A 23,519-nucleotide genomic window follows, 5' to 3' on the forward strand; every position below is an offset into this window, starting at 1 on the left:
AGTACCTGTATCTCCTGCTGATGCAGAGGGTCTCCTGGACTCCTGTCAAGCTTGCTACTTATATCCTCCCGGAGCTTCTGCAGGCAGTTCCTGGCCTAGGAAGAGAAGGCCAGATACTTGAGAGTCAGGGCAGGGAAAGTAAACAACCTTTGGGCCACTCCCCCAGCCCATACTATTCTCAGTCTGGCATTGTTCTATGCAGACAGAGGAATTGTGTTCAACTGGGGTGACAACCCAACCTGTCTTGTACAAACAAGATAAATTAATCCCCTGCTCTGGCAGTGCTAGTTGAAAAGACACACGACATAAAAGACAAATAAGGTGTGTAGTATGGAATCCAGTGGGAAGTGCTAAGGAGAGGTAGAAGGCAGGCAAGGGCAGGGGGAGACCGATTAAGACTAAACCCATCAGAGTGTTGGCTAGGCACAGGACACTCAATTATTTGTTGACTAAGAGATAAGACTGGAAAAGACAAAAATGCTTTTTGACAGAGGCAGTCAGATCTCCATGAGGTCAAGGCCAACCCAGTCTGGATAGTCCCAGGACAGCCACAGTTCCAAAGAGAGATCCTGTCTCAAAAAACCAGGTAACAAATAGGAATCTATAAATAAATTCAAACTGACACATAGGAAGGCATGGGGGTGCTTCAGTGGCATAAAAGGAACAGAAGGGAAAACCATCAGAACCCATAACAGAAGGTAGCCCCGAAAATTTAAGGTTCAGGGAATTTAGGTGTTCCCTCCAAGGAAAGGGGTCCAGACCTCCTGGATGTACTGGACCTCACTCTTCAGCTGATTGATGTTCTTCTCGTGGGTCACCTTGTCTCCAGACCTCCCTTTCAAGTACACCTGCAGCAAGGACAACACTGTTTACTTCAGAAACACAGAGCTCCACACCTAGGAGGAAGGAACATACTGCTCCCACCTACTCACCAGGTGACTATTTGGTAATTCGGCTTAGCAGAGTTAAAAATGGATTCCTATTACTCTGTGGAGCAGTGCTGGGACCCAGATGCAGGCCCCACTCATGCGAGACAAGCACTACCAACTGAGGGAGGGACTTAATGCTCTGCTTAGCACACCAGCATTTTCCAGCCAAGGAGACACCTCTGACTGTTAGAATACATCTGTGTTCAAGTAAGTATTAGGTACGGTTGCAAAAGAATAAAAATAGACACAATGTCCAACAATGGAGAATTAACCCAATAAATTATAGTAAGTCTTTGATGGAGTATTATGCAGCCAGTAAAATGCCAGATACAGGCACAGAAGATGTTACAACGTGTCATAAGTGTGGCAGAAGATGACACAATAGAGTATACTAACACAATTTGATTTTCTTTTTTAAAAAAAGGTACACATGTGTTTCTAGGAGGGTATACAGCAAGATGCTTACAATTTACCCTGCTAGATTATGGGATAGTCCTCTCCTCCTCAAGGGGCATACAATTACTTTGAGTAAAGAAAGTAAATAAATTAATGGCATTCAGCTTAAGACGGAAGAAGTAAACAATTCCTATTTGTAAATGGCATAACCTTGCAGAGAGAACAGCCTAAGAAACCCCACAGATGAGCAGCAAGGCTAAAAGACAATACCTTAATGTACGCCAGGCGGTCTCCCTACACTCTAGCAATTAGCAATCCAAAGATAAAATCTCATTTACAGAAGCTGGAGAGATGGTGATTCAATGGTTAAGAGCACTTCTCTGAAACCATGAGGACTGCAGTTCAGATCCCAGCACCAAGGTGACAAGCTAGCTTCCCCACAAGTACCTGTGACCCCAGCTCCAGCGAGGCACAGATGGGGAAGATCACCAGGGCTTGTTGGCCTCCAGTTTAGCTGAGAATGCACAGGCCTCAGGTTTAGGGAGAGACTCCCCCCCCCCACCCCCACAAAAGAAAAGAAAAGACAGACAGTGACATCCAATGGCATCTTCTGGTGTTTGCATATGTATACAGGTACAAAGGTACATGTATCCACATACATTCACACTGACAAATGCTCACACAAATAAATACATAAAATAATAAATAAAATGCCATTTACAGCTGGGTGTGGGAGCTCACACTTGTAATCCTATCACTTGGGAAGTTGAAGCAGAAGTTCTAGGCTAGTCTGAACTACAAAGTGAAATCCTATCTTAAAAACAATAGATTCCAATGCTGGGTATGGTGGCAACTGTCCTTAAACCCAGCACTTGAGAGGCAGAGGCTAGAGAATCAAGAGTTGAGGCCAGCCTTACATGGCAAGTTCCAATCTAGCCTAGCCTATAATGTAAGCCCTTACTTATCTCAAGAATATAGCAAAATGAGGGGCTATAAAAATGGATCAACCGTTAACAACACTTGTTCTTACAGAGGACCGGGTTCAGTTCCCAGTACCCACATGGCAACTCACAGCCATCTGTAGCTCCAGTTCCAGAGGATCCTGATGCACACACATGGTACACAGACATAAATCAGAGCAAAATACTTATGCACACAGAGTAAAATAAATAAATCTAAAATATTTCTAAATAGCAAAATAAAATTTTTATTTTGAAATTTACAAATAAGTTATTGTAAAAAAAATTAAAGAAAACTTTAAAAAATTAATTATAGTTAATTTAAAAAATTAATTCATAGTTTATACCATCTTTCTGGACAGGAAGATGAAGATAGTAATCCCTCCCAAACTGAACAACAGATTCAACACACCCCTACTAAAACTCTAGCCAGCTCCTTTAAAAAAGAGATTTACTTTTTTTTTTAAAAAAATATTTATTTATTTAATTGCTGTCAGAAAGGAGCATCAGATCCCATTACAGATGGTTGTGAGCCACCATGTGGTTGCTGGGAATTGAACTCAGGACCTTTGGAAGAGCAGTCAGTGCTCTTAACCACTGAGCCATCTGTCCAGCCCCCAAAAGAAATTTACTTATTGTATGTGTATAAATGTTTTGACTGCATGTATATACGTGCACCAAGTGCCTATGAAGTCAGAAGAAGGTGTTGGCTCTCCTGGAACTCGAGTTTCAAAGGGCTGTGAGCCACCATGGGTACAGGGAACTGAACCCTAGTCGTCTGCAAGAACAAGCTGTTCTCTTAACCACTGAGCCATCTCTCCATCCCCTCAAGCTGGCTTCTTTGCAAAAACTGGTAAACTGAGCTTAAAGTTCACAGAGGAACGTTAGGAACCCTGAGCATCAATCAAAATACCTTAAAGGACAATTTCAAAATCAGCTACAAAATTACAGTAATCACTAATCAGGATGGCACTGTCATTCAGACTAACGGAAGCATGACATATGCTAAGTGCATGCAGGGAAAGGTCACACTGAGTCCCATTAATTAACATATAAGTAGACATTTCAAAGAAGGAAACAAACCGAAGAAAATAGGTCACATGTTATTGATTTTATATATAGGAGAATCTAAAATAGGCAAGTCCAGAAAGAGATTAAGTTGTGGCCAGAGCTGGAGAAATAACTGGGGATGTTTCCGAAGTGGAGCCAGGTCTGGTGGCATACATCTGGAGTTCCAGGACTCCGGAGGCTAAGGCAGAATGAATACTGAGATACTGAGGCAAAACTGGATCACACAGGCCTGGTCTTTAATTACAAAGAAAACAACCCCCTTGGAGTTTAAAGTGGTGACTTGAACAACTCTATGGCCACACTAAAAACCACGACTGACTCTACTGAGCTCACGGTGTCACGTGTACATTATCTAACTATATTCTATTCTAAAGTGATTTTCATTTTAAAAAAACATCTTTATTTACATGCATATTGGGGTTTTGCCAGCGTGTATGTCTGTATACACATGTCAGGTGCCCTATGAGGCCAGAAGAGGGCATTACATTCCTTGGTTACAGGCATTTGACATGGGTGCTGAGAACCCAACTCAGGTCCTCTGCGAGAGCAGTAAGTGCTTAACCACTTTAGCCTCCTTCATCTAAAGCTATTTTTGAAAAAGAAAGAAAACTGTTCATCCCCAAGCCTGGGGCAAGGTTCAGCCAAAGTCACTCACTACAGGCTCTAGATTCTGGGTGTTAGAACCCCTGAAGATGAGCAGGAGCTAGTACCCTCCCCTCCTTTCCTGTCTACAAGCTCTATGTCAACCAACAGCTCCTTTCGTGTACCTGAGGGTCTGTAAAGCAGAAAGAAAACGGGAAAGTGGACTGAGCTCACCTTAATGATCTCTTCATGGCCATCATGGGACTCCACCAGTTCTGAAGCCAGAGAATGACCTGAGGAGTGGCCAGACACCATGGCATAGGTCTTCCTGCCCGCCTGCCAGAGAGACAAAGAGGAGTGACTCAGAAACCACACAGCAACACAGAACTCCCACCTGACCCACACTGAAGACCTACAAGAAGCTTCAGTCTGACTTCTTTCCCCTCTAAGAACAGCCATACAGCAACGAAGACACAGGGCAAGGAACGTTAATAGAAAACTGGGTTAGCTTTCATTTTAGTTGGGGGGGGGGGTCTTCCCACTTCCCAAAGCATGAGGCTGAGCTAGCTGGGTGTGTCTGAAAGGAGATTCTCTCAGGCTTGTAGCAACAGAGGTGGCTCCAGGCAACACTAGGGTGTGGGTTCAGCAGCAAGAAAGAACTGGCTGAGAGGAGGTCTCACCCCCAACAGACACCTTGATACCTTCTGGGCTATGTGCTCAAGTTCATCTCCTGTCAGTTCACTCTGGAGAGTCAGCCTGAGAATGTCCACGCTTCCCTAGTAATGACAACAGCAACAGTAACCGTTTACTTTTCAAGCCCACAAGAACAACCAGCCAGCATGTTCTCTTCAGCAGACCTGTCTATCCCTATTCTAAGACAGTCCCAGAGAAGTGTTCTCAGCTTATCCAAAATCAGGTCACGCTGGCATCATCAGGCCTATGTCTACACACCTGAAAATGACTATACAAGCCCATGGCTCCATGTGGCTCCTGGGACACACCTTGATTCTCAGATCACAGGAACACAGGGCATAGATTACTCTTCCTCAGACAGTGGAGAAATTATCCCTGGACTGCCATCTCTACGCCGGTACGCTTTTGTTCGGAGCCTGGGTCTCATGTTGCCCAAGACAGCCCTGAACTTATGATTTTTCTGTCCCTACTATGTCAGTGCTGAGACTACAGGTGTACACTAATATACTTGGATCTTGAAACCAGAGTTCCTACTCCTGAAAACCAGCCAGTAAGTTTTTGAAATGTAGGATAACCCCTAGAACCAAACAATAATATACCTAAATTCCAAGTTGGAAATGGGCACACACACACACACACACACACACACACTCACTCACTCACTCACTATGATTTCAGGATTTAACAGGCTGAGGTAGGAAGATCATTGATTCAAGGCCACCCTGGAGTAACACAAGTGAGACATATCAAAACAAAACATGCAAACAGCAAACAAAGAAACAAAAGCCTGAATCCAACTGAGCCTCTCTATTAGCCATAGATGGAAGTTGTCCAGATTACAGAAGGCAGGATAATGGGTATTGATTCTGAGGTCGCCTAATTTCAAAGGATGAAGAAGTGTTTCTTTCCTAACTCACAGTAGATTAAACACCTGTGGGGATAACTAAAACCTCAGAGAGGAAAACAAAAGTGAGAGAAAAGCAGGTTAGGGATTTAGGATGTATGAGGGACTTAGACAGTCTGAGCCTTGGTGCCAATGGGAAAAAAATAAGGACTTGAACTGTCAAAGTGTAACAGCATGTGTCAGACACGGCAATGAGAGGGTGGGAGGAGAAAAATGGAAAGCCCCCCTTCCTTTCTTTCTGTTTTTCTTGCAGTGCTAGAGATGGAGCCCAGACTGCTCTGTCCATGTTAGCACTCTACCACTTGACTGCACCCCAAACCTCAGAAGATGGGTGTGCTGGGCATCCAGGGATGAAAGGGTCCTTGAACTAGTATGGGGGACATAGCAGGGAGATCTGAGTTTGAGGTCAGATGGGTCTACATATCAAGTTCCAGGCCACAGAGCTAGCTAGAGTGAGACCCTGTCTCAAAATAAATAAGATAAATAAATAAAAAGAAAAGATGTTTTTAAAAGGAAACAGATTGGCAAATCCAGTAAGGTTTATCAGCATGTAAAGGCTCTGACACTGGACATGGTGACCTAGTTCAATCCCCATGATCTCCATGGTAAAAGGAGAGAACCAATTCCTGCAGATTGTCCTCTGACCTCCAGGAATGAACATACTCTCCCCCACAAATACACAAATGGAAAAAAAAATAGCAGAGTAGATTATAGTGTTTTGTGGCTGTTTATGTGTATATGCTTATGAATTTGACAGCTGAAGGTCAATGTCAGGTCATTTCCTCAACTACTACCTGCCCTCATTTTTGGCAGTCTCGCTACGTAGCACTAGCTGTCCCGAAACTCACTATTATAGAGCAGGCTGTCCTTGAAGTCACAGAGATCTGGCAGAGTCTCCCTTATTTTTTGAGACAAAGGTAACTCACTAAACATTGAGCTCACCAATCTGACTAGGCTGGAAAGCCAGCCAAGCACCTCCGAATCCTCCTGTCCGGAGGCTCTAACACTGTGACTACAGACATGTACTGCCATCAAGAATCAAACTCAGGTTCTCGGGATTGCATGGCAAGCTTGTCTCCCCTTCTCCAGGAGGCATTTTTTTTGTTTGTCTTTATTTTTTAAGATTTTTTTTAAAAGTTTTATATGTATGAGTACTTTTCTTGCACATGTGCATGTACACCCTCTGTGTGCAGTGCCCTTGGAGGCCAGAAGAGGGCATCTAATCGTCTGGAATTGAAGTTACAGATAGTTGTGAGTCACCATGTGGGTACTGGAAACCAAACCCAGGTCCTCTGCAAGAGCTGCCAGTGCTCTTAAACTCCAGCAATCTCTCCAGCCTGACACGGGTTTTCTTAAATGACACATTCTCACCAACTATGATAGCCGTGTGAGGCATATGCTGGTTAGCAGTAGCATATGATTAGCTGATTGTCATTTCACACTGTTCACATACATACATTTTATCTGTCCTTAGAAATACATGACATATCAGATGTGGTAGCACAGGACTTGTTGTGCAGACCAGGCTGAACTTGAACTCACAGAGATCTTGCCTGTCTTTGTGCTGGGATTAGAGGCACGCACCACCAATCTCAGTCAAGGGAATTAAGACAATTCTTTGATACACACTAATCTTACCAGTTAGTAAAGAGAAAGGCAGACTTGTAAACTGTAATGGCTGGTTTTAATTGTCAGCTTGACACAATCTAGAACACCTGGGAAAGGATAGCAATGAGAAATTGTCTAGATAAAATGGTGGCACATGCCTTTAGTCAAAGTTCAGGATGCAGAGGCAGAAGAACTGGAGGCCAGCATGGTCCACAATTACAGGATAGCCAAGACTACACAGAAAAATCTTGTCTTAAAAAATAAAACAAGGGTTGGAGAGATGGCTCAGTGGTTAAGAGCACTGACTGCTCTTCCAGAGGTCCTGAGTTCAAATCCCAGCAACCACATGGTGGCTCACAACCATCTGTAATGGGATCTGATGCCCTCTTCTGGTGTGTCTGAAGACAGCTACAGTGTATTTACATACATAAAATAAATCTTGTTTTAAAAAAATAAAAATAAAACAAAACAAACAAACAACAACAACAAAAAAAACCCCCAAAACACTACCAACAACATGTACTGGAGATACAGCTAGCTTACTTGGTAGAATGCTTGACAGGTATGGATGAAAACGGGCAGTTTTCATCATTACATAAAACCTGGCATGGTAAGGACACCTGTAATCCTCGCACCTGAGTAGTAGATCTGGAGGATTACAGTAGATCACAAGTTTGAGCCTGGGCTACACAGAAAAATCTTGTTTTAAAGCCATCCCCCACCCGCAAGAAACAGATATTTCTAGAATCCCTGTAGCTATCAAAAGAATCAAGTAATACTATGAACAACTCTGAGCATAAATTTGGTCGTTTAGATTAAATGAACCAATTCCTAAAAAAATGAGAGTAAAAACAACAAATAAAAACTTCTACTACTAACTATGAATTGCCCAATCTAAAATGAGCATTATGAGACTACAGCTCCTGAGGACATCAGGTTATAATCTGAACTCTCACAGCAGAACTCAGCAGGCTTGGAGAGTTCTCTCCATTCTCTCAGCTCACGGACTGTTCGGGAAGTAGTGCCAATTCTGTACAATCCCACCCAGAGAGCAGAGAGCATCCACTTGATGTTATATGTATGGGTGTTCTGCCTGTCCCTTCATCTGTCTACCATGCGCATACATGACAGCCAAGGAAGCCAGAAGAGATGACCACCCTGTGGGTGTTGGGATTCAAAACCAGGCCCTCTGGAAGAGCAGTGCTCTGGTAGCTGAGCCATCTCTCTAGCCCTGTGAACTGTTAAATTCGTAAATCTATTATGTTAGAACATTATTCAGCAATAAAACTACTGATACATGTACTAGAAATCTCCAGAAAATTACAAGTAGGAAAAAAAATAAAAATAAAAAGAGAGACGTCATACAAGTCCTTTTATGTAATATTCTTGAATGAATGAGAAAGAAACAGAGACACCCTCTTCCTGTAAGCAGCCCGAGGTGACTGAGGTGACTTGCTGAAAATGGTTAGCTACTCTCTTGATCCAGAAATCCCTACAAAGTTTTGCAAATCAAGTGGTTTAACTCTTTGTATTCACTTAAGAATACTAAGAAACTGCCAGGTCATCAAGGTATGCATATCCAAAAGCCAGGGGAAACCAGGAAGCATCTGAAAGGTTCGCTTTAAAGGAGCAGTGTCTGCTACTCTGACATTACACTGGCGGAGTCAGAGCATGTGCCCAGGTCAAACAGTGGGGCTGCACAGGATTGGTTGCTAGGACACTGCTTACGTATTGTTGCACATGCTTAAAAATGTAGGAAGTAGTAGTACTCAATGTAAAGGTTTAGTCGCTGAATATATCCAAGTGAACAAAGCGCCCAGGGTCAGACCTCATGGCCATATTAATCCATATATGAGCTTCTCTCCCACATGGAGGTGACCCTCACTGAAAAGGAACAAACTGTTACTAAGCCGGAGGAGGAGGTGGCACAGAAGAAAGAGACTTACAGCCGAGGAAGAGATTCAGTGCAAAAGAACTGTAAAAGGAAAGAAGGAAAGAAAGAAGGAAGACAGAGGAAAGACTGTTGGGAGCTAATGGAAGGCTGGAGGCAGGATGGCAGGCGTGACTCTGAAGCAGCAATGGAAGGGGTTCCATGTCAATACCCTATAATACACTGTAGAGAATTGGAAATGAGTAATAGTTATAGGGACTCCTATCCTTTATTTTTCTAAAGACAGGCTCTCACCTGGTGGCCCAGCTTGCCTTTGAACGTGTGATCCTGTTGCCTCAGCCAAAACTACTTTTTAAAAGATGTATTATTTATTTTTTTGTACCTAAGTACACTGTAGCTGTCTTCAGACACACCAGAAGAAGGCATCAGATCTCATTACAGATAGATGGTTGTGAGCCACCATGTGGTTGCTGGGATTTGAACTCAGGAGCTCTGCAAGAGCAGTAAGTGCCCTTAACCGCTGAGCCATGTCTCTAGCCCCAAACTGCTTTTAATGGTAACTAATATTCTATTCATAGACAAATGAGTTTATTCAAACCAACTCCTATGTAGGTTGTCAGTTTATCCCCCGCACCCCCATGTGCATGCATACCCATAGACTTTAAAAACATCTTTAGGGTCACAAGATGGCTCAGTGGGCAAATATGTAAAGAAAGAAAGAACTCTACAAAGCTGTCCTATGTACCTCCCACACACAGGTTTTAAAAGAAAATATTGGGGCTGGAGAGATGGTTCAGTGGTTAAGAACAAACTTGGGTTTGGTTCTTAGAGCACATGTGGCAACTTGTAACCACCTCTAACTCCAGTTCCAGGGATCCAGTACCTTCTTTTGGTCTCTATGGGCACTAGGCATGCAATACATGGTACATATACATATATATGTACATACAGACAAAGCGTTCATACAGATGATATAAAAACAAATAAACCTTAAAGAAAATCTCTCATCTGATAGATCAAAATAATCCATAACAGTACTGAACCTGATCACTTTCCATCTCCTTGCAGAAAAGGGATAGCACTTGGAAGGTCCCCAACCATACCCCCAACTCATCTCCTTAGAGAATTCCTACTCAGCCTTCAAAGCTCAAGTATTGTATGCATGTATTTAAGTGTATCATATGTATGCAGTGTCCAAGAAGGCCAGAAAAGGATGCCAGATCTTCTGGAACTGTAATTACAAACAGTTATGAGCTGCTATATGGATGCTGGGAATCAAAACCAGGTCATATGAAGCAATCTATCTAGACTGGGGCACTGCTACCCAAGGCTGTGTAGTTAAGACCGTGTCTCAGAAACAAAAGTAAATAAATAAAAATAAAATAAAAATGTAAAATAAAATAATCATGGAAGAGGTAGCAAAAAGCATGTAAGCACCAGAGGATGGGGAGGGATTCATATAACCCTGGCTGGCCTTGAGCTTGCTATATAATCCTGACTGTCCTTAAACTCTCAGAGATGTGCCTACCTCTGCCTCCCAAGTACTGAGATTAAAGTATACCATGTCCTTTATAGATCCTTGGACACAGTTTATTGAGCACTGACAGGCATCGAGTAGCTGCTCTGAAGACACTTGAATGAATCAGGTGATCCACCTAGGGATCTTTCTGATTCCCTTTTTTTGAGAAATATGGAGGCTGGGGGTGGGAGTGTTGTTCGCTTGTTTATTTCAGACAGGGTTTCTCTGTGTAGCCTTGACTGTCCTCAAACTCGAGTTCAGGGATTAAAGGCATGTTCCACCACTGCCCAGCCAGACTCTTTCATTCAGGAACACTAGACAAAGCCAACAGACAGTGGCTGAGGAATATCATGAAAAAGATCAGCAATAGTCAGAAAAGGCAATCTTAAGAAGAAATACAAATGGCCCATAGATACACGAAAGATGCTCTTCTGGGATGGGCACATCAGTGATACAGAAGCAGAAAGGTCAGGGCCAGCCTGGTTACACAGTGAGACTCTCAAATCACAAGAGCATGTGGTAGGGGTAGTGATGGAGAGATGGCCCAGAGGTTAAGAGCCCGAAGACCTGATTCAGTTTCCAGCATCCACATGGTGGCTTACAACTGTCTATAACTCCACCTCCGGAGCATCAGATGCCCTTTTCTGGCCTCTTTGGACACTGTAAGCACATGGGCACTGTGGTACGGTCTATCTATACAGACAAAACACCCATAAACATAATTTTTTTTTAAAATTTAAGCCACAAAAAGACCAAAAAGTGGTTTATACTTGTGATCCCAAACCTTGAGAAACTGGCTAATGAGAGTTTGAAGCCAGCTTGGGCTATACAGTGAGTTCCAGGGAGTTTGGGCTTTTAAATTAAAGAAAATAAATAGACACTAATTCCCAAAACATGGCTTTTCATTTATTTAAGTACATGAACACAGCAGTAATTGCCAACTCCTACACACAGCAATTACTATGTGTGGGACCCTACTGGGCTCTGTTCCAAGAACTTTACATGTGCTAACTCATTTAACCCCAACAGTACATAGGCACCAACGTCCCAGTTTTAAAAACAGGTTGAGAAGTTAAAAGTCTCACCATTCAACTATTCAGAGACAGAGCCAGGATTCAAATCTAAGACATGTGTCTCCAGTCTGGGCTTCTAACCAAGATGCCACATGGCATTTGTGCTATGTAAATACAAAAGAAAAGCACTGAAGACAGACAGACAGACACACACACACACACACAGTTGATCACAAGTTCAAGGACACCCTGGCTACATAGCAAGTCTGAGGTTAGCCCCTGGAAAGGAAGAACGTCAAAGGTGGATGAAGGGAAAGAGAGGGGGAGGAGGAAGGAGGGTTGTGAAGGGCCTTTTCTTACATCTATTTCCATAGTTTGGGGTTTGTATGTGTGCATGTTCATGTAGGTGAGCTTGCCCACGGGTGTCCATGCATGTGGAGGCCAAAGGTCAGCCTCAGGTGTCATTCCTAGGTAGCCATCAGCATTGTTTCTTGTAGACAGGGGTCTCTCCTTGACCTGGAGTTCACAGAATAGGCTAGACTGGCTGACCAGTGAAGCCTAGGAAGCCTTCTGTCTCCACCTCCCAGCATTGGGGTTTCAAGTGTCCTGTCACCATGCATGGGCTTTATACACATGGGTCCTCAGCTTGCCCAGCAAGTAGTCTACTAACTGAGCCATCTCCCCAATCCCTTCTGATGATATTTTAAACTTTAATGGAAATGTTGCCTAACATTCTTGTAATAAAAATTACAGAGAAAAGAGGAGAGGAAAAGAGAGGAGAGGAGTGGTACTAAGTATAGTCACAAGTGGAGCATGTGAATTCCATCTGACACCCACTAACCCTGCAAGTTGCTTGCTCTCTCTGGACCCTGTTTACAGTCTGTAGAGTGGGCATTACTATAGCCACCCCGATCAGTTTGGAGTAAGAGGTGTGTAAGGACAGTGTGAAAGTACTCATAACCCACAGAAGTATGGCAGCAGCACTGTGCCCAAGCAACTCAAAGGAATGTCAAAATGGCCCTGGAGAAAAGTCTGGGGCTCTCTGACAACTACAGGGCCACGGACCTCACCCCACAACCCCACACCCGTGCCAAGGATGGAAAAACCTAGGGTTCTTCTCTGCTCAGTGAGACTGGGGCTAGAGTGGCCACAGGGTTGTGCTCAGACAGAAAAAAACCTTTAGAAACATCTCAGAGTGTCTGGTACGATGGTTCCCTCAGGGGCCTCTGCAAGGCTACATGGGAAGTGGAGTCTTCTCTGGGGGAGAAAGAACAGCACTAATCACAAGGTGAGCAGGCCTCTAACCTCATAAACACTCTCTAGAGAAGCCCAGCTACCTCCAATTACAACAGCCTCTCCACTGTTCAAACAAACCAGCAGCATGACTCACTCCTCAAAGCAGGGAGGGGGTAAACACATAGCTAAGGGCTTAATAGATCAAGAGGCTCAGAAAGAGGTGATAGGAGATAAACAGGGGGCCCCAGGGGTTCTCACACCACAGGCTCATTGAATGGGAAAAGATCCATGGGAACAGCCTGTTTCCCTAGAACCCATTCTCTAGGTTTCTAGGGAGCCACTAATTCTAGGAGTGGGGAGGGGTCCAGGGTAGAAAGCCAGGGTCAAAAAGGGAAAAGAAATAGAAATGGTCTCTGAGCTGAAAACTTTTGAGTCACCTTCACTGTGTTACCCAACTTCTGGAAGCATATGTAGTCTTACAAGCTACTGCTGTAGTGACCACCTTAGTCACTGTCAGCCCTGTTTGTGGCTGGCCCTGCTTATACCCACCTGAAAACCTGACAATGGCTACCTTCTCATAACATTGGCTCCTGAAAGTCCAGCATGAGGAAAGTCCCATATACTGGAATTCTGTAAACCTCACCCCACAGTTATCTGGCAACAGCCAGGCATGCTTTACCCCAGTTATAAAAATGGCTGCTTGCCCCCCCTCCTTGCTCTCTTGGCCTTTTGGTCTCCCCTGACCTTGCCCCTCCTCTCCCCATTCCCTTCCTCTTCTTCTCTTCTCTTCTCTTCTCTTCTCTCTCTCTCTCTCTCTCTCTCTCTCTCTCTCTCTCTCTCTCTCTCTCTCTGCCTCTACTACCCTCTTAATTCCCCCCATGACCTGAATAAACTCTATTCTGTACTATACTGTTGTATGGTTGGTCCCTCAGGGGATAGAGAATCCCAACATGGGTCCCCCAGAGGCATCACCCTTGTCCCCATGCCTCGCCGAACCACCATGGGCCATATCCCCCTTACCCCCCCTACACACGCCCACACACTCTCTCTTCATCTTTTAACTAACACTGAAACCCAGAATATCATCTTTTCTTTTTTATATACACATCATCAGTGCCTTATGTGAGATTAGATTTCCTCAGGACTGGATATCTTTTTCCTTTCACCATGAAGTCACAGAAGAGGATGAGATGGGATGGCTAGATGCCCAGAGTCTCCTAGGGAAGGTTCCTGTTCACTGGGCATGCAGGCTTGGTGAGCCTGGTCCTCCAGGAGACAAAGAATCCGGGGTCCCCCACCCCTTTCCTCCTCCTTACAGTTAAACTAACCAAACAAAAGAGTTTAATTTTAATCTGGAAGCTTACCCACAGCATGGACTGGACAAATACCACAACAGGGAAAATAAAATGCGAAGCGGAGACTCAGAGCAACACCTAGGTAGGGCACCCATTTCTCAAACTCTGGGGCCTGGCAGTGAGAGTATGTACACAGAGAGGGTGGGCTCACACGCCAGCTCCAAAAAGCTTTACTGACTGCTGCCCTTGTCTCCCTGCAGGTCTGCCTCAAGCCCCAGAGGGCTGGAGGAAGGGAAAACTCACTCAGACTGGATACCACAAAGGGCTGAAGCTTCTCTAGTCTCAGACTCTCTGCCTTGTGATTTGGCTTCCCTGGCCTCATACTCTCACTTACCACCTCCACCCTGCTCCACCGCTCCACAGTCTCCTCTCTCTGCCTCTGTTGCCCAGGCTTAAATCTGGGCCAACAGTCTTCCTGGCACATATCCACTCCCCCAACTGAGCCTGCCCACCCCTAAGAATCAGGTGTTTCACAAGACTGCACCGTGACCCAAAGAGGCACATGCCATAATTACCAACAGGCGGGGAAGCTCGTCCCACCCAATCTGAGCACAGGTCCTGGAACCGAAACCATCCGGTACACACCTCCCTCCACCCCAGAGAAATATGGGCAATGTTAGTGCCACATGCCTAATGATTAAGTAATCTTCCTCCCTCATACCCTCCCTTCCCTTTCCAGGCAAGAAGGCCAAGCTCTCCTGGAATATTTGGCATCCTTGGAGACTTCAGTGAAAAGTCAGAGCTGGCAATAAAGGAGTAGGGGCAATGGTGTCAAGATAAACATACTGGATGAGTTTGGGGCCGAGGCAGGAACTGAAACAATAGTCTCCAAACCTGAAAGATTCCTCCACCCAAGAGTTTCTTCCCCACCCAGGTGTCACAGAGACAGGCTTTCAATCATTTTAGAATTCATCCCATTGGAGTAATCACCAATGACCAAGGAGCGCTCTTACTCTGAACTCACTATGTAGCCAAAGGTGAACTAATCAGCTTGCTTCTACTTCCCCTGCTGGGCCACTGTGATGGGTTTACCTAGTACTGGGAGTTGAACCCAGAAACTTCTTCCATGCTAGGCGAACACTCTAACAACAAAGCTGTTCCCAGTCCCTCAATCCTCTTTGAAAATATTCAGTTCCATTCCCAGGTATTTCACTCCCAAGTAAAAAGGAAACATAAGTCCACAGAAATTTACAAAACTTCATACCAGTAATATTTACAACAGCCAAAGAATAGAAACAGCCAAAGGTCCATCTGTTATTCCATGATGAACATATATCTATAATAATATGGTAAAACATGGAATATCATTCAGTTCTAAAAAACAAAGGCAGTGGTGGTGCATGCCTTCAATCCCAGTGCTTACGAGGCAGTTCTGAGGTTAGAAGCCAGCCTGCTAAACACAAGTTCCAGGATAGCTAAGGCTGTTACACAGAGAAACCTTTCTCAAAAAACAAAACAAAACAAAACAAAAACCAGGGCTGAAGAGATGGCTCAGCAGTTGGGAGCACTGACTGCTCTTCCAGAGGTCCTGAGTTCAATTCCCAGCAACCACATGGTGGCTCACAGTCATCTGTAATGGGATCTGATGCCCTCTTCTGGTGTGTCTGAAGACAGCTATAGTGTACTTATATAAATATAATAAATAAATCTTAAAAAAAAAAACAAAACCAAAAAACAAACAAACAAACAAACAAAAAAAACCAAAAACCAAATGAATGTAGAACTACCATGTTTTACATGTGTATGAGCCTTTAAAGCAGCCACTTGGGAGGACCACAGATTACATGACTCCACTTATGTGAAATGTACATATGAAGAGGTAAAATACAGACAAAATAGGTAGTTGCCTGGGCTTGGAAGACTGGGGGAAATGAGACTTGGGAGACTGCCCATGGATGAAGATTTCTCTATGAAGTGAGGACCATGTAACTCTCAATACATTAAAAAACACAGAATTATATACCTTAAACTGGTGAATCACATGGCACAATATTTTAATAAGGCTTATAAAAATAGCTGAAACTCATGGTAAGCTTATAAATCACATCCCAATTTAAGAAATATTTATCTTTGTTTCATGGGCATAAGTATTTTATCTACATGTATATCTATGTAACACATGAGTGCCTGGTGCCCAGAGGCTAGAAAGAAGGTGTCAGATCCCGTGGAACTGGAGTCACAGATGTTTGAGTTCTGCCATGTGGTTGCTAGAAATCAAACCCAGGACCTCTAGCAGAGCAGCAGCCAGTGCTCTTAACAACTGAGTCATCTCTTTAGCCCCTTTCAGCTCAGTTTTTAACTGAAGAAAGACTAGCCTCGGGCATAAACTACTACAGCTTCTGAAGTCTTACAGGAAACGTCTGATCCAGGGAAGACAAAGGCTCAGCCTACAGCAGATAAAACAAATCCCAAACCTACTCAGGTTTGCCAAGAAAGGACTAGGAGGAAGAGGAGGAAGAGAAGAGGGGAGGGAGAGGAGGGGAGGGAAAAAAAAGCCTTGTGTGATGGTATGTTTTTAACCCAGCACTTGGGAAGAATAAGTAGATCTCTGTGAGTTCAAGGCTAGCCTGATCTACATAGCAAGTTCTAGGATAGCCAGGGCTACGACACAGAAAGTCTGTCTTTAAATAGAGAGAGGGAGAAGGAAAGAGAGGGGGGAGGGGGAGGGGGAGAGGGGAAGAATAGGGAAGGAGACAACCCAGTCCATACCAGTGGCAAACAGAATAAAGCTAACATCTGAGTACTGACCACGTGCCAAGCACCGTGTTTAATGTTTCCTACATATTATCTTACTTAATCCTCATAATGATCTTATGAGAAGGCACGATTATTGTCTCCTCTTACATATGAGGAAACTGAGAATGAAGAAATTAATTACCAGAGTGCTCTGACAAAGCATTTAATCAGACTCACAAAGTTATTATGTTTTTTTCCCTTTACTTTTAATTATCAATTTATTTTGAGACAAGTTCTCATGTATCCCAGACTGGCCTTAAACTCCCTGACCAATCTTCTGGGACTGCTGGGATTACGAGCATGTGCCAATACACCCAATCTATATAGTCTGATCTGACCCAGGGCCTTGTGGATACCAGGCAAGCAATCTAAGAGCCCCAGAGTCATGCTCATAAGCACAATGCTATTAATGGGAATCATGGGTTAATTAAAAATTGTGATTACACTGCAAACACAAGAAAGAAGTCTGTAAAAAAAGGGGGGGGGGATATTAACCTCCGTCTCCTACAATAGGAGCCAAGAACTGCCCAGAACTGCCAAAAAAAAAAAAAAAAAAAAAAAAAAAGAAAAGAAAAGAAAAGAAAAAAAGAGAAAAGAAAAGAAAAAAGGCTAAAACAGAAGGCACAGCTCTTCAGTAGATCAGCTGCTCAGCACGAGGTTCAATTCTCCTTACCTCATGCTTCCCCAGTGGAGAACAGGTGTGGATTGGACTGGGGTATAGCTCAATTAGAAGCTTGCCTGTCATACCCAAAGTACTAGTTATGACCCCCAGCACCACATAAATCAGTCACATTGTCAGCACCACATAAATCTGTCACATTGTCATGTGGTTGTAACCTTAGCAATCAGGAGATGAAGGCAGGAAGAAGTTTAAGGATATCAACACTGGGTATGAGGCCAGCCTCAATACAAGAACTGAAGAAAAGGGGAGGAGAGGAAGGAGATGAATGGGAGCTAACTAAATGCCTCAGCAAAAAAGGGTGTTTGATGTCAAATCTGATGACAAGACCCAAGTAGTAGAAGAGAATGAACTTCCCTGGCATGTCTCCTGACTTCTACACATAGGCATGGCCTGCTTGAGTTACCGCCCCCAAGGGAAGAACTGTGATTTTCACAAGAGAAAAACACTACTATAAGTATTTTATTTACAAACAGAGGTTCACATCAGAACAAACAGCTAAGATTTCAAAGTAGCCACTTCCATGTCGCAGAACTTAAAGTAGAGAATAAATATATTCTTTCAAAAACCATTTGATATTAGTCCTGTTTTTAAAATCACGTACCAGAGCAGGATGTGGTATGGTGGCACATGCTGAAGTCTGGGCAATTGGAAGGTAGAGACAGGAGCAGGAGTTTAGTGTTAGCTTAGGGTACATAGAGCTTGTCTCAAAAATGCCAAAAAATAAATATGAACTATGTACAAGCATTCTTTATATTTCATTATTTATTTAATATGTATGATTATTTTTCCTATATGTATGTATACCACACACAGGCTTGGTGCCCATGGAGGTTAAAAAAGGGCACCTGATCTCCTGGAACTGAAATTGTAGATGGTTGTTAGCTACTATGTGGGTGCTGAACATCCTACCAGGGTCTCTCTGTAATAGCAACTAGTGCTTAAAACTATTGAGCCACCTCTCTATCCCTCTAACATATATTCTTGTCATTTACAAAGTCAAAGGGAAGAAGGAAACGAGGGAGAAGAAGAAGGCAGGCAGAGACCCATGCCAGAGACTCTATGTGTACATGTGTTCTTTACACACTGCCTCCATGGGCCTTGTGACATTTGGGTTTTGCTCTGGAGCATTGCACAGAGCAATCTTTTAAACCTGCCAATCAAGGAACCAGGCCCATTCCCAGTTAAGGATAATCTCAGAGGACAATGGACCCTTTCCTTGAAATCTCAGAAGAACGGCAAAATGACCTAAAACTGGCCGGTACTACCCAGAAACACGGATCATCCACATTACTTTCTAGGACTTCCGCGGTTTGGACTTTTTAAGCTTTCCTTTAACTTCTGTGCGCTGCTCTTTTCCTTCTAATAAACTCTTTAGCTAGCTAGGTTACTTTCTGCTGTTTACTTTAACCAAAAGAAGGGAATAGAATTGTCTAATAAGTTTGAAATTTGTACTTTATATACCAATATAATTTACCAACATCACTTTTAAACATTTTGACATCAAAATACATTTTACAACCAGATGTGGTGGTCTGCACCTTTGATCCCATCAAACATGCACACAGCTGACACAAAGCTTTTGTCAGAAAGACTTTTTTTTTTAATGCTATTTCTCCTTCATTAGGTTTTTGTTTTGAAACATAGTATGTAGTCATGGTTGGCCGGAAATTTACTATGTAGACCAGGCTAGCCACAAACTCACAGAGATCTGTCCACTTCTGCCTTCTAAATTCTGGGATTAGAGGCCTTTACCACTATGCCCAGCATTTTCACTGTTTTTGTTTGTTTGCTTAGTGACAGGAATAGAGACAGTTGATTATCGAAGAAAAAGGTACTTCCCCAAAACAAAGCTGGGGTACAGTGCTGGAAACAGACCAAACCTCAAAAGTTTTCTGCCCCACTATGTTGATTTCAGACCCACTCAGATAGTGGGCTATGGTCTGCAGTTTTAAAAACTCTGTCCTTACATTTGTCCAACATTAAAAACACTACAGCGTATTAGCTGTACTTCCATATCAATAAGTAAAACACTAAAAGACACATGATCCTAGGATTCTGACTCCAACCATCTATACTCCCAAATTCTGGATTAGCAAGGAGAGGGGAGGCATGAGGCCCCAGGTTCAATGCTCAATACCTATAGGGTTTTCCTGGCTGGGGTGGCAAAGTCCTGGATTTGACTACCAGCACCACATAAATCAGGCAACTGCTGGTTCATTTCTTTATGCCCTCACTGAGCACTGTTCAATGGTCTGAGTACATGATTGACTGCATGACAGGTTCCCAGGAACTGGCCAGAGCCATAAATTCTGTATCTACAGGTTAGCTCAGAGGAGAAGAATCCAGGACAAAGCCTGTCTCCTGACTGACTGACTGTTTACTCTCTGCCCTTCCTCCTCAAGAGCCCAGGAATGTCTCCAAGAGTAAACCCAGGCAAGGGTTATTTCGTCCCCCACTTTATTGTAAAGTCTCAAGGCTAGCCTGTCTCCTCTGATGTATAGCTCTCTAGTTAGCCTTGCTACTTCCACTCTGCTTTCTGTCACCAAACAAGAAACAAAAGTATTAAGGGACAGCAACAGGTGACATATCCTTCTCTGTACTGTTGGTGTTGTAGTTTTAAAGATCTTTCTTCTATATGATGTGGGTCTTTTTTCTACATCAAAAAGAAGCAAAAAGTCCATGACCCCTCTTATTCATTTCATGTTCTTTCCCTGACTCAACCATCCCAAAACATCAAGAGCATGGAGCACTTGAGGCTGGGACAATAGGATATGACTAGTTGCTGGTTGGACTTTGGTTTGTTTATCTGATTTGGTCAGCCTCTCTTACCTGGGGTCAGAGAGAGCTGGGTTTTGGGCAGTGTCAAGCCTTGTAATGTGGAAGAAACATTCATACTTTTAGGCAAAAATGTCTAAAGGGGGACAGTGAACAGACTTCAATGAGCATCTGGACTCTAAACTTCAAATGAGCACTTATTCTACTATTCTTTGAAGAAGAGCCACAATCCAGCTATAGCTGGGTTAGCTTTGCCTCGGGGACATGCTGAGACAGGCAGAAGCAAAGGAATCAGGTGTGTGTGGAGGGGGGGGGGGTAAGCTCCTCATCACTTTGGCTCTCGTTTCATTCTCCCACAACTTGGAAATAAATTAATTAGCACAGATCTACATCTACGGTGTATTTGGATTCTCCCAGCAACGCCTGGAAACATTCAGCATCAAATTACAGGCCTTTCCCACTACAGAGAGAAAAGTCATGTGGTCAGCTGAAGGTGGTGGAGTGAGGAGGATTTAAGGGGAGCAGGGCAGACTGGACTGATTGCACAGGAGAACGACCTTTCTCTTTCCCTAACCCACCCAGGTGGGTTCCGGTCTCCACCGGAGTTCTGAGGCAACCTCTTCATCCCCTACCGGGACTTGGCATCTGGACACGGAAGCAAAACCAAGGAAGCTACCGGTTGGCCGAAAGGGGGTTGGGGAATCAGAAAAGCAAGATTTAAAAAAGGGAGAAATCCGAAAGAGGTGACCGTCGAGTGGAGAACTCTATCCATCCTCTTAGCGAAAGGTAGAATCTAGGACCAATTCCGTAGTTGTCTGAGACCTACCTGCCCCTCGCACGCTCTCCCTTCTTTCCTAGCCCTAGGATCTCACCCTCTCTGCCCCTTTCTTAAAGGATCGTCATCACAGAAGCCCTTGAAGGGCTTCTGAGGCCATAGGGAAACGCGGAAAGGCGTAACTCCCCTGGGCCGGCACAACGTCCGAAGCAGCGCAGGGATCCGGTCCCTCGAGCGTCTTCCTCAACCCAATAATCTAGCTGCCCACGAGACGCCTGAGTAACGCGCCCTATCCCCCAGCCGGGACTGCAGTGTCCTCGCCAAGGACAGGTCCTCTCCAACCCTGGAGCCGCCAGAGTTTCGTCTGTGCTTCCCACTCCACAGTCCACCACAGGGCAAAGGAAAAAGCCCAAGGAGCGACGCGGGGCTAACTGCTCCGAGCCCGGCTTCAGGTGAAGTGGGCTACCTCCGCCGTGAGGCACGGGAGCGGCGGAACTGGAAAGCCACGGTGCCTGAGCGGGAAGGCGGGGTGAGCATGACGACCTACCGCGGTCTGGCTCTCTGGGTGCACGTCCACCAAGGTACACCAGCTCCGCGTCCCGTTCATCTTCCCGCGGAGGTCGCACGGACTTCCTCAACTCAGAGGTCCGGGAGCAACTGGGCGGGCGCGCACCGAACCGCCTCCCCCTAGTATCGGCGCGTCGGGGCGGGGCTTAAGGTGGGCCACGCCCAGGGCGGTATTTGTCAATGATGTTGAGCGGAAGCGAGAGGTGGGCGGTGCTAAGAGGCTTCAGGACTCGCCTACCCGCGCTATGGCCGATTTACATAAATGTGGGGCTTGGGATTGAGGGTGGAGTGGCCGTTTAAGAGTTTTACTTAGGGTACGACAAGGTGGTGTCTTGTATTCTTCATTTGTCTTGTCTCCTTTCAGTTCTCCAGGTTCCGTGCAGGATAGAATCGGCCTGGTCTTCTGTAGGTGAGTTGGGGCTTGCACATGCTTCTATGGTCCTTCCTCTCCCTAAATGTAAACCCGCCTGTAGGCTTTTTAGAGCTGAGCAAATCTTTCCTCAGCGTTCTGCCACCGAGGTAGAAAGGCAGGCAGGCACCATGGACCAGCTCACTCGGACTAGTCTAAGCCAGTCTGGCAGGTGCTTTTCCTGGCAACTGGCCCAGGTCGAAGTCAAAGCCAGCTAAGCTCTGGGTGGGGCTTGCTTTGCAGAAACTAGCCTTATATGGTGGGGAGAGGCGGGACACATGGCCTTAAAAGGAATTTGCACCCTAGAGAAAAAGAGTCTCAGCGGCACCAAGGCATTTGCTTCCCAAGCTTAGGCTGGGATCTTGAGGGCTGACCTCTGGTAGATGGCTATCTATGATGGTCCACAGGGACAGCGGGTACAGTAAGGTTTCATCGAGTAGGCAGTACCACTATAGCTAGCGATTCGTTTTGGTGACCAGCTAGGTCCTTGAAGTGTTAGGTTGAGGGGGTGGGGTGGGGAAAGAGGAGGTGGGCAGGGACTGGACTGGACTGAGTCACTTGCCAGTTATAAATGGATACAAAGCTCTGTCTATACCTGGAAGATAAATGCTAAGGATATCAGTGGCCCAGAAAAGGAGGAAAACTCACTTCTCTATCCCTTCCTTTTCTCTATCCCTCAAAGAAGGCATTTGTGGTGATTTGAATGAGGAAGTCCCCCTTAGGCTCTGTCATTTGAATACTTAGTTCCCAGTTGGAGGCACTGTTTGGGGGAGGGGAAAGGGCATTGAGGAAAAGTAGTTTTACTGAAGAACCAAGTCACGTGAGAGCTCAAAGACTCCCTCGGATTCCTAGTTTGCTCTCTGCTTCCTACTGCAGTTTGAGATCTGAGCTTTCAACTTTCTGCCTGCCTGATGCTGTGCCTCCCACCATGATGGTGATAGCCTCTTACCCCTCTGGAGCCATAGGGTCACACACACACTTCTTTATATAAGCTGTCTTGGCCACTGTGTTATGTCATAACAACAGACAGGTAACTTATACAGCACTCTGTGCTAGTCCCAGAGGTTGTTAGGACAGAATGGTTCTATCATAAGTAGTCTGTTTCCTAGATCATCAGAGATCTCTGAAATATGAGCTAAAGCCTCATTTTAATGTACAGTTTAAATGACTTCTTGAAATAGGGTCTGCTTAGCAGGGAAAGGTGCCTGCAGCCAAGCCTGAAACTTGAGTTCAATCCCAGGACCCACACTGTGGAAAATGAAAAAGTTGTTCTCTCTCAAAAGTTGATTTCTGACCTCTACATGTAGCATTCACATGTACACACACACACACACACACACACACACACACACACGTGCGCGTGTGCGCGTTTAAAAAAAGGAAAAAAAAAAACCTTTGGAGAGTAGGCCTTCAAATTAG

The 23,519-nt window shown here is 44.6% G+C and overlaps 1 protein-coding gene across 1 annotated transcript in view; it reads right to left on the reverse strand.

Annotated features, from left to right (window-relative positions):
• TUFT1 (tuftelin 1) overlaps positions 1-21,775 on the reverse strand; it is a 38,312-nt gene extending 16,537 nt beyond the window's left edge. Inside the window, exons 1-5 of the mRNA XM_080915183.1 lie at positions 21,672-21,775; positions 4,639-4,713; positions 4,172-4,273; positions 762-848; positions 6-95 (exon numbers count right to left, since the gene is read on the reverse strand). Of these exons, the coding sequence (XP_080771309.1) occupies positions 6-95; positions 762-848; positions 4,172-4,273; positions 4,639-4,713; positions 21,672-21,731 (414 nt within the window). The 5' untranslated portion in view covers positions 21,732-21,775. The remainder of the gene's footprint in view (positions 1-5; positions 96-761; positions 849-4,171; positions 4,274-4,638; positions 4,714-21,671) is intronic.
• Between the last annotated feature and the right edge of the window lie 1,744 nt (positions 21,776-23,519).

This window comes from Micromys minutus, assembly GCF_963924665.1.
Source record: "Micromys minutus genome assembly, chromosome: 4".
In the NCBI taxonomy this organism is placed as follows: Eukaryota; Metazoa; Chordata; class Mammalia; order Rodentia; family Muridae; genus Micromys; species Micromys minutus.